This window comes from Trichechus manatus, unplaced genomic scaffold (assembly GCF_000243295.1).
Source record: "Trichechus manatus latirostris isolate Lorelei unplaced genomic scaffold, TriManLat1.0 scaffold00025, whole genome shotgun sequence".
NCBI lineage: Eukaryota > Metazoa > Chordata > Mammalia > Sirenia > Trichechidae > Trichechus > Trichechus manatus.
This window is the reverse complement of record NW_004443961.1, coordinates 2,271,091-2,285,642: the sequence shown is the minus strand read 5'-3', so window position 1 is coordinate 2,285,642 and position 14,552 is coordinate 2,271,091. Positions and strand designations below refer to the sequence as shown.

The window sequence follows — 14,552 nt, the reverse complement described above, 5'->3', positions numbered from 1 at the left end:
TACCCGGGTTTCCCTGCTTCCATCCGTCCATTCTTCCTGACCCTTCCTGCCTTCTAGTCCTTGCCCCTGGGCTCTGCTGCTGGTAGGTACTGCCCATTTGGTCTCGTGAACAGGACTGCACTAAGAAGCATGTTCCTCACGTGTGTGATTGTTTGTTTTATAGGCCTGTCTAATCTTTGGCTGAAGGGTAGACTTTGGGAGTGGCTTCCGTTCTGAGATAACAGGGTGTGTGAGGGCCATAGTCTCAGGGTTTCTCCCATCTCTGTCGGATGAGTAAGTCTGATCTTTTTTTGTGAATTTGAATTTTGTTCTACATTTTTTTCCGCTCTGTCTGGGACCCTCTATTGTGATCCCTGTCAGAGCAGCTGGTGGTAGTAGCCAGCCAGTTGTTCTGGGCTCAGGCTGGTGGAGGCTGTGGTACTTGTGGTCCATTAGTCCTTTGGACTAGTATTTCCCTTGTTTCTTTGGTTTTCTTCATTCTCCTTTGCTCCAGATGGAATGGGACCAGTAGATGTATCTTAGATGGCCGCTCACAGCTTTTAAGACCTCAGACGCTCCTCACCAAAGTTGGATGTAGAACATTTTCTTTTCATGGGGGTTATCTAAGTCATTTAAGGCAGTGTTTTAATTCTTACTATTGGGAAGGCGCTTTCCCCTTTGGTTAGGGTACCCTGCAATTTGTTGCTCAAATGAGCGCAGTCTCTAGAAAGAGGATGTATTAATGATACCAGGAAGATAAGCATGAACCAGGACTGCTCTATGCAAACCCAGTGCAATGATCACCCAGCCCATGAGGGAATCACAGGGGGAGAAGATTCTTTCTTTTTTTGTTATTTATTTCTACATGATTTTTTTTTTTTATTGTACTTTAGATGAAGGTTTACAGAACAAACTAGCTTCTCATTAAACAGTTTGTACACATATTTGTTTTAGGACATTGGTTAACAACCCCACGACATGTCAACACTCTCCCTTCTTGTTCTTGGGTTCCCTATTGCCAGCTTTCCTGTCCCCTCCTGCCTTCTCGTCCTTGTCCCTGGGCTGTTGGGCCCCTTTAGTCTCGTTTTGTTTCTGGGGCTGTCTGATCTTTGCCTGAAGGGTGAACCTCGGGAGTGACTTCATTACTGAGCTAAAAGAGTGTCTGGGGGCCATACTCTTGGAGTTTCTCCAGTCTCTGTCAGGCCGGTAAGTCTGGTCTATTTTTGTGAGTTAGAATTTTGTTCTACGTTTTTCTCCAGCTCTGTCTGGGACCCTCTATTGTGATCCCTGTCAGAGTAGTGAGTGGTGGTAGCCAGGCACCATCTAGTTGTACTGGACTCAGTCTGGTGGAGGCTGTGGTAGTTGTGGTCCATTAGTCCTCTGGACTAATCTTTCCCTGTGTATTTAGTTTTCTTCATGGGGGAGAAGATTCTTGATGATGTAGCCACACAGAAATTCTAGGCTTATCCTTCTCAGACTATATTCTTCTTTGCCTATGTGCCTGTACTTTTTACCTGAACTTCCATCTTAAAACATTCTTCTCTAAAAAGTATTATATGATGGTAAGTTGGCTAAAAGCCCATAATTAGCTGAAATTTTGAAAGAGACCCCTTCAGGTCAGGGCTGTTTAAGTTAGATAGAGTTCTCAGAGCTGAAGGCTTACCCTTGGACCACCATCCAGTGTAGCAGCAGATAATTGTAAAGGGCGAGGTGGTGATTATAGTCAAGTTCTAGAGCTCAAGATGGGATGAGAGTTAGGGTGGCCTGAAAAGGCTTACTCATCTCGAATTGTGTAGAGAAGGAAACAAAAGGCATGTTAGCTCTTTAGATTCACCCCTATTTCTACACTCAGCGAACCACTCAAGCCTAAGTATTAACTTGGCTTAAGTGATATGGAGCCCTGGATGGTGCAAACGGTTAATGCACTCTGCTGCTAACCAAAAGGTTGGAGGTTTGAGTCCACCCAGAGGCTCCTCAGAAGAAAGGCCTAGCAATCTACTTCCAAACAATCAGCCACTGAAAACCCCATGGAGCACAGTTTTATTCTGACACACATGGGGTTGCCATGAGTCGGAACTGATCCATGATAACTGGTTTTTAAAGCCCGTGTTCCTCTGAGCATGCAGGAGTCGTATCCCTCAAAGAAGCCAGAGGGTCCACAGAGTTAGCTGCTGTAATTCAACCTCTTGGGAATTTGCAAAAGAGGGGGTAGGGAAGGACTCTAACGGGACCACATGACTTTTAAGGAGTAAAAAAGACACGGAAATAGGAAAGTTTGGCTGTATAACAAAAGTGTCTGAACAAAAGATGAATACCAAAAAAAACCCAAACCCATTGCTGTCGAGTGAATTCCGGCTCATAGTGACCCTATAGGACAGAACAGAACTACCCCATAGGGTTTCCAAGGACTGGCTTGTGGATTTGAACTGCTGACCTTTTGGTTAGTAGCTGACCTCTTAACCACTGCACCACCAGGGCTCCAAAGATGAATAGAGACAGACAAAGTGCTATAGAGTCTATCAGTCTGCATTCTGAACCCAGACTAGGAGGGTGAAGAAGCGATCTTTAAACTGGACCTTGAGAAATGGGTAAAAATTGAGATGTGCCCCAAGGGAAAAGAACTAGAAGTTTCCAACTTAGAATACCTAAAACAAAACAAATCAAAAAACCAGGGGCTATCAAGTCAATCCCCACTCATGGTGACCGCATGTGTGTCAGAGTAGAACGGTGCTCCACAGGGTTTTCAATGGCTGATTTTTTGGAAGTAGATCACCAGGCCTTTCTTCTGAGGCACTTCTGGATGGACTCTAACCTCCAGTCTTTTGGTTAGCACCCGAGCACGCTAACCATCTGCACCCCCCAGAGACTCCTAGGGTATCTAAATTACTTATTACTCAGCTCAGTCTAATGCTTATAGAAAGAATGAGTTCCGGGGAACAATAGAAGCACAAGGCTTATGGTATTTCTAAGCTGAAGTTGACTACACATGCTAGTTGACATATCTGAAAGACAGCCCTGCTGAAAACTGTAACCAAGCTCCATATCCAGAGGTTAGGCGAGAAATAGGAGGCAGCTTTAGAAGTTTTAAGTATAGTTATGTATCGCATAACATCCTTTCGGGCAATGTCCAACCGTGGTCCCATAAGGTATTTCTTTTTTTTTTTAAGGGAATGCACTTTCCTTTTGTTTATTATTTTCCCCTAATGGTTTTAAAGACCTCAAACCCCTAGAGTGAACGAGTAGCGGGGATCCGGGCTGCATCCCAATAACCACAGCGCCTCTTCCTCTTCCTTCTGCTTCATTCACCCGCTAAGCAGCCATGCAGCCGTTCATCCTGGTGCAGGGCAGTGCCTGCTGTGGCTTTGTGCCAAAGACACTGACAGGGTTGCCGCCGGGCCGGGCTGCTCGTGGGCTCCCAGCTCCGGGAGGTGGTGGTGGCGGCTGCACATGATCAGGAAGTGGCTGCACCAACAGTGCGGTGGCAACCAGGGTCACTGCAGCCAGCCGCGCTCCTGGCACCTGCACCCCAACTCCCCGTGGCCACCTCTTCATGTGCCCCACGGGCCCCAGAACCTGTTGCTGTTGACTCTGTTTTGACTTGTGACAACACCATGTGTGTCTGAGTAGAACTATGCTCCATAGGATTTTCTGTGGCTGATTCTTTGGAAGTAGATTGCTGGGCCTTTCCGTGTGGCTAAAAGAGGTTAAGCACTTGACTGCTAACTGAAAAATTGGCGGTTCAAACTCACCAGTGGCTACATGGGAGAAAGACCGGGCAATATGCTCCCTTAAAGATTATGCCCTATGGGGCAGTTCTACTCTAAGGAGCCCCAGTGGTGCAGTGTGGTTAAGCGCTCAGCAGCTAACCGAAACGTTGGCAGTTTGGACCCACCAGCTGCTCGGTGGGAGAAAGATGTGGCACTCTGCTTCTGTAAAGATTATAGCCTTGGAAATCCTGTGGGGCAGTTCTACTCTCTCCTATAGGGTCACTAGGAGTTGAAATTAACTTGACAGCAATGGGTTTTTGGTAGAAGAGGCTATTTATGCAAAGACTATTTTAAGAAAAGCCAATGATTACTTCTAAGATGACCCAGGTTAGTTTCTATTAAATTATTGTTGTTAGGTGCTGTTGAGTGGGTTCAGATGCATAGTGACCCTATGTACTACAGAACGAAGAGATACTGCCCGTCCTGCAGCATCCTCACAATGGTTGTTATGCTTGAGCCCACTGTTGCAGCCACTGTGTCAATCCATCTCCTTGAGGGTCTTCCTCTTTTTGGATGACCCTGTACTTTACCAAGCATGATGTCCTTCTCCAGGGCCTGATCCCTCCTGACAACATGTCCAAAGTATGTAAGATGTAATCTCACCATCCTTGCTTCTAAGGAGCACTCTGGTTGTACTTCTTCCAAGACAGATTTGTTTGTTCTTGCGGCAGTCCATGGTATAGTCAACATGCTTCTCCAACACCACAATTCAAAAGCGTGAATTCTTGTTCGGTCTTCCTTATTCATTGTCCAGCTTTCACATGCATATGATGTGATGGAAAACACAATGGCTCGGGTCAGGTCCACCTTAGTCTTCATGGTGAGATCTTTGCTTTTCCACACTTTAAAGAGGTCTTTTGCAGCAGATTTGTCCAATGCAAGGTGTCTTTTGCTTTCTTGACTGCCGCTTCCATGGATGTTGATTGTGGATCCAAGTGTAACGAAATCCTTGACAACTTCTATCTTTTCTCCATTTATCATGATGTTGCTTACTGGTCCAGTTGTGAGGATTTTTGTTTTCTTTATGTTGAGGTGTAATTCATACTGAAGGCTGTAGTCTTTGATCTTCATCAGTCAGTGCTTCAAGTGCTTTTCACTTTCAGCAAGCAAGGTTCTGTCATCTGCATAACGCAGGTTAATGAGTCTCCCTCCAATCCTGATGCTCCATTCTTCTTCATATAGTCCAGCAGCTTCTCGGATTATTTGCTCAGCATACAGACTGAATAGGTATGGTGAAAGGATACAACCCTGACGCAAACTTTTCCTGACTTTAAACCACTCAGTACCCCCTTGTTCTGTCCGAACAACTGCCTCTTGATCTATGTACAGGTTCCTTGGAGCACAATTAAGTGTTCTGGAATTCCCATTCTTCACAATGTTATCCATAATTTGTTATGATCCACACAGTCGAATGCCTTTGCATAGTCAGTAAAACACAGGTAGACATCTTTCTGGTATTCTCTGCTTTCAGCCAGGATCCATCCGACATCAGCAGTGGTATCTGTGGTTCCACGTCCTCTTCTGAATCCGGCCTGAATTTCTGGCAGTTGCCTGTCGACATACTGCTGCAGCCGGTTTTGAATGATCTTCAGCAAAATTTTATTTGTGTGTGATATTAATGATATCGTTCGATAATTTCCGCATTCTCTTGGATCGCCTTTCTTGGGGATGGGCATAAATACGGATCTCTTCCAGTCGGTTGGCCAGGTAGCTGTCTTCCAAATTTCTTGGCATAGATGGACGAGTGAGCACTTCCAGTGCTGCATCCGTTTGTTGAAACATCTCAATTGGTATTCCGTCAATTCCTGGAGCCTTGTTTTTTGCCAGTGCCTTCACTGCAGCTTGGACCTCTTTCTTCAGTACCATTGGTCCCTGATCATATGTTACCTCTTGAAATGGTTGAACACTGACCAGTTCTTTTTGTATAGTGACTCAGTGTATTCCTTGCATCTTCTTTTGATGCTTCCTGCATCGTTTAATACGTTCCCCATAGAATCGTTCACTATTGCAACTTGAGGCTTGAATTTTTTCTTCAGTTCTTTCAGCTTGAGAAATGCTGAGCATGTTCTTCCCCTTTGGTTTTCTGTCTCCATCTCTTTGCACACGTCATTATAACACTTCACTTTGTCTTCTCGAGCCACCCCTTGAAATCTTCTGTTCAGTTCTTTTATTTCATTATTTTTTCCTTTTGCTTTAGCTACTCGACATTAAAGAGCAAGTTTCAGAGTCTCTTCTGATACCCATTTTGGTCTTTTCTTTCTTTCCTGTCTTTTTAATTACCTCTTGCTTTCTTCATGTATGATGTCCTTGATGTCCTTCCACAACTCCTCTGGTGTTCAGTCATTAGTGTTCCACGTGTCAGATCTGTTCTTGAGATGGTCTCTGAATTCGTGTGGGATATACTCAAGGTCGTACTTTGGCTCTTGTGGACTTGTTCTAATTTTCTTCAGTTTTAACTTGAACTCGCATATGAGCAATTGATGGCCTGTTCCGCATTCAGCCTCTGGCCTTGTTCTGACTGATGATATTGAGTTTTTCCATCGTTTCTTTCCACAGATGTAGTCAATTTGGTTCCTGTGTATTCCATCTGGTGAGGTCCACGTGTATAGTCACCGTTTATGTTGGTGAAAAAAGGTATTTGCAATGAAGAAGTTGTTGGTCTTGCAAAATTCTATCATGCGATCTCCGGCATCATTTCTACTAAGTTAGTCAGATGGTAAAAGAAGACCTCCACAGCATGAAGAGAATAATTACTCTGTAAGGGAAGGCAGCGGGTTTTGCCAAATACACAGTTTCGAAGAGAGGAGGAATTGCTATGTCACCAAGAGAACAGTTGTCAAGGGTGAGGGCCTTCTAGTGAGATATTCAGTGAGAGAACTCTATCTCCAAGGTAACCCAGAAATGGTGTAGAACTCAATGTCTTGGGGAATAGATGAAAATCCTGAGTGTTCAAATGCAAACGATGGAAATGTGATACAGAGGAGAACTAAGCCTCCTCCCTGAGACTGCACAGTGGGCTTTCTGTGATTCCAAAGGAGTTACTGGTCGGCATGTGGCATGAACACATCCATGGTGTTGCCCCGCAAGAGACGCACAGGACAGGCCAGCCATGCTGTTTTCTCTATCCCGTTGTATTAATTATGCATGAAGAAGATGGTAAAGGCATAGCAAGATGAAACCTACATTTAACTTCTACTTTTCTCCTTTATTTCTAGGTTGTGCAGTGAACAGCTTTATCAGCAGCATTCACATACAACATAGTTTCAGGATTTTTATAACACAAAACAAGGGAAGTGGTTGTTGGGTGCCATGGAGTCGATTCTGACTTATAGCGACCCTATAGGACAGAGTAGAACTGCCCCATAGGGTTTCCAAGGCTGTAATCTTTCCAGGAGATTGCCAGGTCTTTTGTCTTGCAGAGCGGCTGGTGGGTTCGCACCACAGACACTTTTGGTAAGCAGCTGAGTGCTTAAACACTGTGCCACCAGGGCTCCTTAGAACAAGGGTATCATAGAGCAAACTAGGAGTCAGAATTGACTTGATGGCAATGGGTTTGGGTTTTTTTTTTTTTTTGGTTAAATATCATCTTAGGAGTCCCTGGGTGGAGCAAACGGTTAAGTGGTTGGCTACTAACAGAAAGGTTGGTGGTTCAAACTGACCCAGAGGTACCTAGGAAGAGAGGCCTGGCGATCTGCTTCCAAAAGGTCACAGCCATGAAAACCCTATGGAGCATAGTTCTACTTTGCAACACATGGGGTCGTCATGAGTCAGAATTGACTCGACGGCAACGGGTTTGATTTTTAAAATGTCATGGTGACGTGTAGCCCGCAGCTGATCTGACTTGACGTGAGGTCATACAGTTTGCACAGACAGGCGCCTCTCACAGTGATCTTTTGGTAGATGCTGATCAGCGGGTATGAAGTTATATCCCCATTCTTTTGGGGACAGAATGTCTTCCACCTTGCCTAACGTGTTAAAATTACGACCTACTGCAGGCAGAGAATGAAAAAAGAATCCTCCTCTGATCCGTGACCCGCAGTGGCCTGCAGATTCTAGGCCAGGGCTTAACTGACCCCTTGAAACTTGAGGGGGATTTCTTAGTGTCCATGGCTTGCTTGCTCTTCTGGGATTAGAGCCATCTGAGAATTACAAAAAAGTCACTTGTTCACAGTCTTCTGTTTGTCTTGACTTCTCGTCTCTGCTTCCCCTCCCCCAGCTTCCTATACCAAATGTTTGCCTGATCTCAGATAAGCCAGGTCCTGTCATTTGAAAGGAACTCTACTTTATCGTCAACATTCCATACTCAAGTCGATAACCTCATGTCAAACATCTAATTATATTCCTCTAGACCAGGAAGTATAGATTCTTTGGACTCTCGTGCAAAGCAATTCTTAGGAACAGATGATAAATTTTTTGTGGGGGGAGGGCGGGGAATGGGTAGGGAGGGAACAGCAAGCTCATTCATTCATCATTCAATTAACTAATTTTGGAATCAATATGCACATAGTATTATTATGAACTAAAGCCCACAGTTTACATGAGGATTCACTCTGTGTTGTGCAGACCTATGGGTTTTTTTTGGGGGGTGGTGGTGTCATGGATTGAATTATGTCCCCCAGAAAATGTGTGTATCAATTTGGCGGGGCCATGATTCCTGGTATTGTGTGGTTTTCCTCTATCCTGCCTCTATGATGTTAATGAGGGAGGATGGGCGGCAGTTGTGTGAGTCAGGCAGGACTCAGTCTACAAGATTGGATTGTATCCTGAGGCAGTGTCTTGAGATATAAAAGACAGAAGTGAGCAGTGCTGGAAGCAGAGCGCGTCCTTTGGACCGGTGTCCCTGCGCCCAGAAGCTTCTAGTCCAGGGCAACGCCGAAGAGAAGAAGGCGAACAGAGAAAGCCTTCCCCGGGAGCTGATGCCCTGAATTTGGACTTTCAGCCTACTTTACTGTGAAGAAATAAACTTCTCTTCGTTAAAACCATCCACTTGTGGTGTCTCTGTTAGAGCAGCACTAGGTGACTAAGACAGGTGGTATTCTCTCTTTTGAAATGTCTGCTGGTTTATTTTGCCTTTTTTCTTCCTGTTGTGTTGTCTGTCTCTTCCTGACTCATCTGAATTTTATACAGGTGGATAAGAGCACTTTTGTGTTTGTTTTTCTATCATGTATCCATCGATCATCTATTTATAATCTAGCTCAGTGTTTTTTGGTGAAAAGAAACCCTTAATTTGAATATAAACTCGTTCGTCATTTTATCATCTTATAGTTACTTTTTTTGTCCTGTTTAAGAAATCTTTTCCTAGTCTAAGGTAAAAGAGATAGTATTCTCTCCTCTGCTGGGCCATACTTGCTGGGGACTAAGCCTAACCATCAGAGGCATCAGAACAAGGGCTGCTTTTCTTTGGTCTGGTGCTTTTGGCAGTGTTCATTGTCAAGGATTATTCCAAGAAGAAGGTGAGGACTTTTTTTGTCCCGTCGGATAGTCACCTGGCAATCTGCTCTATGAAGATTACAGCCCAGGAAACCCTGCGGGTTTTGACAAATGCGTAATGTCATGTCCACCATTACACTATCACACAGGATAGTTTCACTGCCCCAAACCTGCCCTATGCGTCATCTAGTCATCCCTTTACCCCTCCTGATCCCCCTGACAACCACTGATCTTTTTACGGTCTCTGTAGTTCTGCCAGGAGCCCTGGTGGTGCAGTGGTTTAGCTCTCAGCTGCTGGCAGTTCGAACCCACCAGCCACTCCACGGGAGAAAGATGCGGCAGTCTGCTTCCAAAAGGATTTACAGCCCTGGAAACCCGATGGGGCAGTTCTACCCTGTCCCAGAGGGTCGCTGTGAGTTGGAATCGACTCAGTGGGAATGGGAGGGGATATGTGAGCCACTCTACTTTATGTCCCCATGCTTAAGGAGAGGAGCCCTGGTGGCACAACAGGTAAGCGCTTGGCTGCGAACCAAAAGGTTGGTAGTTCGAGGGAGAAAGACCTGGCAATCTGCTCCTCTAAAGATTACAGCCTAGGAAACCCTATGAGGCGGTTCTACTCTGTCCTTTCTGGTCGCTATGAGTCAGAATTGACTCGACAGCAAAGGATTTTGGTTATAGTTCTGCCAGGGAGTCCCTGGGTGGCGCAAACAGCTAAGTGCTCAGCTTTAGCTGACAGGTTGGCAGTTCAAACCCACCCAGAGGCACCTCCAAAGACAGGCGTGGCGACCAGCTTCTGAAAGGTCACAGCCTCGAAAACCTTACAGAGCAGTTCTACTCCACACGAGTTGGAATCTACAGCAGCTAACAACCATATAGTTCTGCCTTTTCCCAAATGTCATATAGGTGCAATCATTCAATATGTAACCTTTTCAGACTGTCTCTCTTCACTCAGCATTATGCATTTCAAGTTCCTCCATGTCTTTTCATAGCCTGACAGCTCATTTCTTTTTATCACTGAATAGTATTCTACAGCACAGATTGGTTTCTTCATCCATTCACCTACCAAAGGACATTTTGGCTGCTTCTAATTTTTGGCACTCGCGAACAGAGCTGCTGTAAGCATTCATGAGCAGGTTTCTGTGTGGACCTAAGTCTTCAACTCATCTGGGTAAATAAATACCTAGGAGCACGAGTGCTGGATCGAATGGTCGGAGTGAGTTCTGTTTTCAGAATCGCAGAACGTGTAGAAGCTAACACCATCACATCAGTACCATGCCTCAGTCCAAGTGAGGTGGTAAGGAAGACCATCGAAGTCTTTACTTACCGCAGTTCTTCTCGTCACTGCCGTCAGCACAGTCCTCGTCCCCGTCGCACTTCCACAACAGAGTGATGCAGCGACCGTTGGTACACTGGAACTGGGAGGGTTCACATTTGCCTTTTTTCCCTAGAATCAGGAAGGAGCACGTAACTAAGCAGGGACAGAAGGCAAGCAAGTTAGAGATGCGAGCTGCCCAAAACCCATGGACAGGGATCCTCGTGGAGGGAGGATGTCAGACTTAATAGGTGATAACATTCTGGCGGCCAGAGTTGGATGAGTCTTGGGGCAGTGACTGACAGTAACTGAGTTTCCAGCTGGGCACATGCCATCTAGCTAAAGACTAGATTGACTAGCCTCTCTTGCAGCTAGGGATAGCCATGGGGCTACCTACATCTGGCTAATGGAATGTAACCAGAAACAGTTATAGGCAACTTCTTCTCCTTCCCATTATTCCTTTCTGGTTCCTGAAAACTGGACAGAGTGGCTGGCCAATGGAGCCAGACCAAGACAGAAGGACCCTGATTTGCCCAGATACCCAGGGCGCCTAACACCTGCCTTTGTACTAATTTCTCTCATTCGTTTAAGCCACTTCCGTGGCTATAGTCACAGGGTCGAATCCTGACCCTTTAATAGCATTTCTCATCTGCATTCCATACTATTCATTCATGACTGATGTTCCTATTACAAGCAGAGCAAAGGATATTTAGAAGGGAGAGCAAGGAGAAGGTATAGAGGGTTTCAAGGTTTAATACATGGTTCTTGGTCTTAGAACTTGAAGTCTAAATGGAAAGAGATGTGTTTACAAAATTGCTTTAAGATAAAAAGCATCAAGAAAAAAAAGCACAGTTAAGAGGCAAAGGGAGATCATTTCTAACACAGTGATGGGAAAAAAGGAAAGCGAGATAGCGCCACAGACCTGGATTCTATTTCTCTGAACCTCAGTTTTCCTATGCTTGATGTGCAGTTGCCAGCTAGTCAAATCCAACTCTTGGCGACCCCATGTGTGTCCGAGTAAAACTGTGCTCCACTGGGTTTTCAACAGCTGATTTTTTGGAAGTAGCTTGGCATCAGTGGGTGGACTCGAACCTCTAACCTTTGCTTAGCAGCGGAGTGCATTAACTGTTTACACTACCCAGGCACTCTTATGCTTGAGGTATGGATATTTAATTTCCACAATGTTACGAACCAATACTTGTAAGTAGGGAACCTGGTGTTTTGCCTGATGTGTAACAACTAACATTCAGGTATTTTCTGTTGTTAGTAGTTCTGTTCTTTGGAGGATGTGCCTTGGAGATGAAAGGCACAGATCTGATTGCTTAAAACAAAAATGCTACAAATCTTACAAACAAAACAGTGCAACCCAGTGGAGGCACATGGTTCATGCCGATTACTCAAGGAGGGTTTCTTAGCAGCAGGCTTGCAGATTTCCTGCCACCTTCCAGTGTCTGCAGCTGTGGCATGCTGGTGTAAGAAGGCGCCCTACAGCGCCAGGCACAGACTGGGACTCTTGTGTTATGCACACAGTATGCTAGTCAGTCCCCTCCTATCAGCTACTCCCCGCTGTCTGGGAGCATTCTATGCTTTGTGGCTAATTCTCAGGGAGATTAAGATTTCGCCTAAATCAAGTTTACCATATGGGTGTGGTTCCGTCTTAGGTACTAAATATGTTGCTGTGAAAACTATATCACTCTGCTGCCAAGAGTCAAGCTAGGGCCCAGATACAAAGACAGAAAGCAATACATGTGTGTGTATATACACATATACACGATGCCCTGGTGGTGTAGTGCTTAACAGCTCAGCTGCTAATCTAAAGGTCAGCAGTCTGAATTCACTAGCCGCCCCTTGGAAACCCTATGGGGCAGTTCTACTCTGTCCTATAGGGTCACTACGAGTTGGAATCGACTCGACAGCAATGTAGCGTATATAAATGTATGTGTGTGTGTATATGTATATATATTTCCTCCCTTTTGGTGGTAAAATGGTGTTGCAACAGTTAAGCACTTGGCTGCTAACTGAAAAGTTGGTGGTTTGAACCCACCCAGCAGCTCCACAGGACAGAGACCTGGCAATCTGCTTCCTTCTGAAAAGATTACAGCCAAGAAAACCTTAGGGGGCAGTTCCACTCTGTCATACGGATTCGCTATGAGTTGGAATCGACTTGATGGCACCTAACAACAACAAAAATACATACAGTGTTGGCCATTTCAATATTTTTTACGTGACAATTCAGTGACACTGATTACATTCATCACGTTGTACAGACATCCCTGCTCTCCGTTTCCGAATTTTTCCATCACCTTTAACAGAAGCTCAGTGCCCCCTAAGCAAGGACTCCCGCTTCCCCTCCCTCCCACACCTGGCAGCCACTAATAAAGCTGTATGTTTTAATGGCATTTCCTATCTACATTTCATACTATCCATTCATTCTACGAATATTTTATTCGATGTAAGAGGGATTTAGGAGAACGAGGGAAGGGTAGAGGTTACTGTTGTCCCCTGCTAGTTTTTATACCGATAAACCAAATATGAAGGAGCCCTGTTGTGCCAATGGTTAATTAAGCGCTCAGCTACTAACCGAACAATTGGCAGTTTGAACCCACCCACAGCTAGCGGGAGAAGGACCTGGCGATCTGCTCCCATAACCCGATGGGCAGTTATACTCTGTCCTACAGGGTTGCTATGAGTCGAAATCGACTTGATGGCACCCAGCAACAACAATAAACCAGATATGAGGACCCTGGATTCCCTCTCTCCCAACGTCACTATATTCTCAATATAGACCCAGTGCTGGTGGGGGGGCCACGTTTCAGGGGCCCTCGGCTGCAGTTCTGTGTCCTCACAACTTCTGAGGATCGTGGGAGTTGTTAAGTATCTCCTTTGAGTACTTGATTTGAAAAAGTAGAAAAAGAATGTAGAAAAAAGGCAAAAAAGAACAATTCCTAGTCAGGGAACATGGATATCAGTGTCCTTGGAAAGAACAGTCAGGCTGCAGTTAGGATATGGCGAAGTCAGAGAAGCTCTGGAATTTTTAAAGGTTTTAGTTCCTGAAGGTCGTGAAGTCAAAATGAGACGAAAACACTGATACGGACATCCACGTGGTCCAAAAGGTGATCCGATAGTCTGACTTGGGTAGGGACTTCAAAGTAGGTGTTAAATGATGATTTTCTCCCTCAGGGTAAGACATCTGGAACCTGTTGCGGCCAAGTTGATTCCAACTTACAGCAACACTACAGAACAGAGTGGAACTGCCCCATAGGGTTTTCTTGGCTGTAATCTTTACGGGAGCAGACTGCCAGGTCTTTCTCCCACGGAGAAGCTGGTAGGTTCGAACTGCTGACCTTTTGGTTAGCAGCCAAGCACTTAACCATCGTGCTGCCAGGGCTCCTTAAGACAGCTGGAAGATCTCCCTAAACAAATTTTGAAGCTTCAGGTTTCTGAGACACTCAAGCTGGTCTGGGATTAAACACTGGTACGCAATCTCTCAGGGTGGTATTTAGTCCACTAACACCTTGAAGAGAGGCTCTGGACTTAGTTATAATACACAAGAAGCCCTGGTTGCGTGGTGGTTAAAGCGCTCACCTGCTAACCGAAAGGTGGACGGTTCAAACTTAGCAGCTCCGAGGGGAAAAAAGGTGGCAATCTGCTTCCATAAAGACTACAGCCCACATACCAAAGTCAGTTGGCTTCCTTTACACCAACGAAGAGAACCTCGAGGAGGAAATCACCAAATCAATACCATTTACAGTAGCCCCCCCAAAAATAAAATACTTATGAATACATTTAACCAGAAACGTAAAAGACCTATACAATGAAAACTACAAGACACTACTGCAAGAAACCAAACAAAACAGACCTAACACCTTGCTCATGGATAGGTAGACAACATAGTGAAAATGTCAATTCTACCCAAAGCGATCTACAGATAACAATGCAATCCCGATCCTGATTCCACTGGCATTTTTTAATGAGATGGAGAAACAAATCACCAACCTCATACGGAAAGGGAAGAGGCCCTGAATAAGTAAAGCATTACTCAAGAAGAAGAACAAAGTGGGAGG

At 45.1% G+C, this 14,552-nt stretch overlaps 1 protein-coding gene across 2 annotated transcripts in view; it reads right to left on the bottom strand.

Moving 5' to 3' along the window:
- Positions 1-14,552, bottom strand: part of VLDLR (very low density lipoprotein receptor) — a 50,992-nt gene that overhangs the window by 19,662 nt on the left and 16,778 nt on the right. For both annotated transcript variants that reach the window (XM_004373468.2, XM_004373469.2), the window contains exon 2: positions 10,501-10,620. In XM_004373468.2, the coding sequence (XP_004373525.1) occupies positions 10,501-10,620 (120 nt within the window). The remainder of the gene's footprint in view (positions 1-10,500; positions 10,621-14,552) is intronic.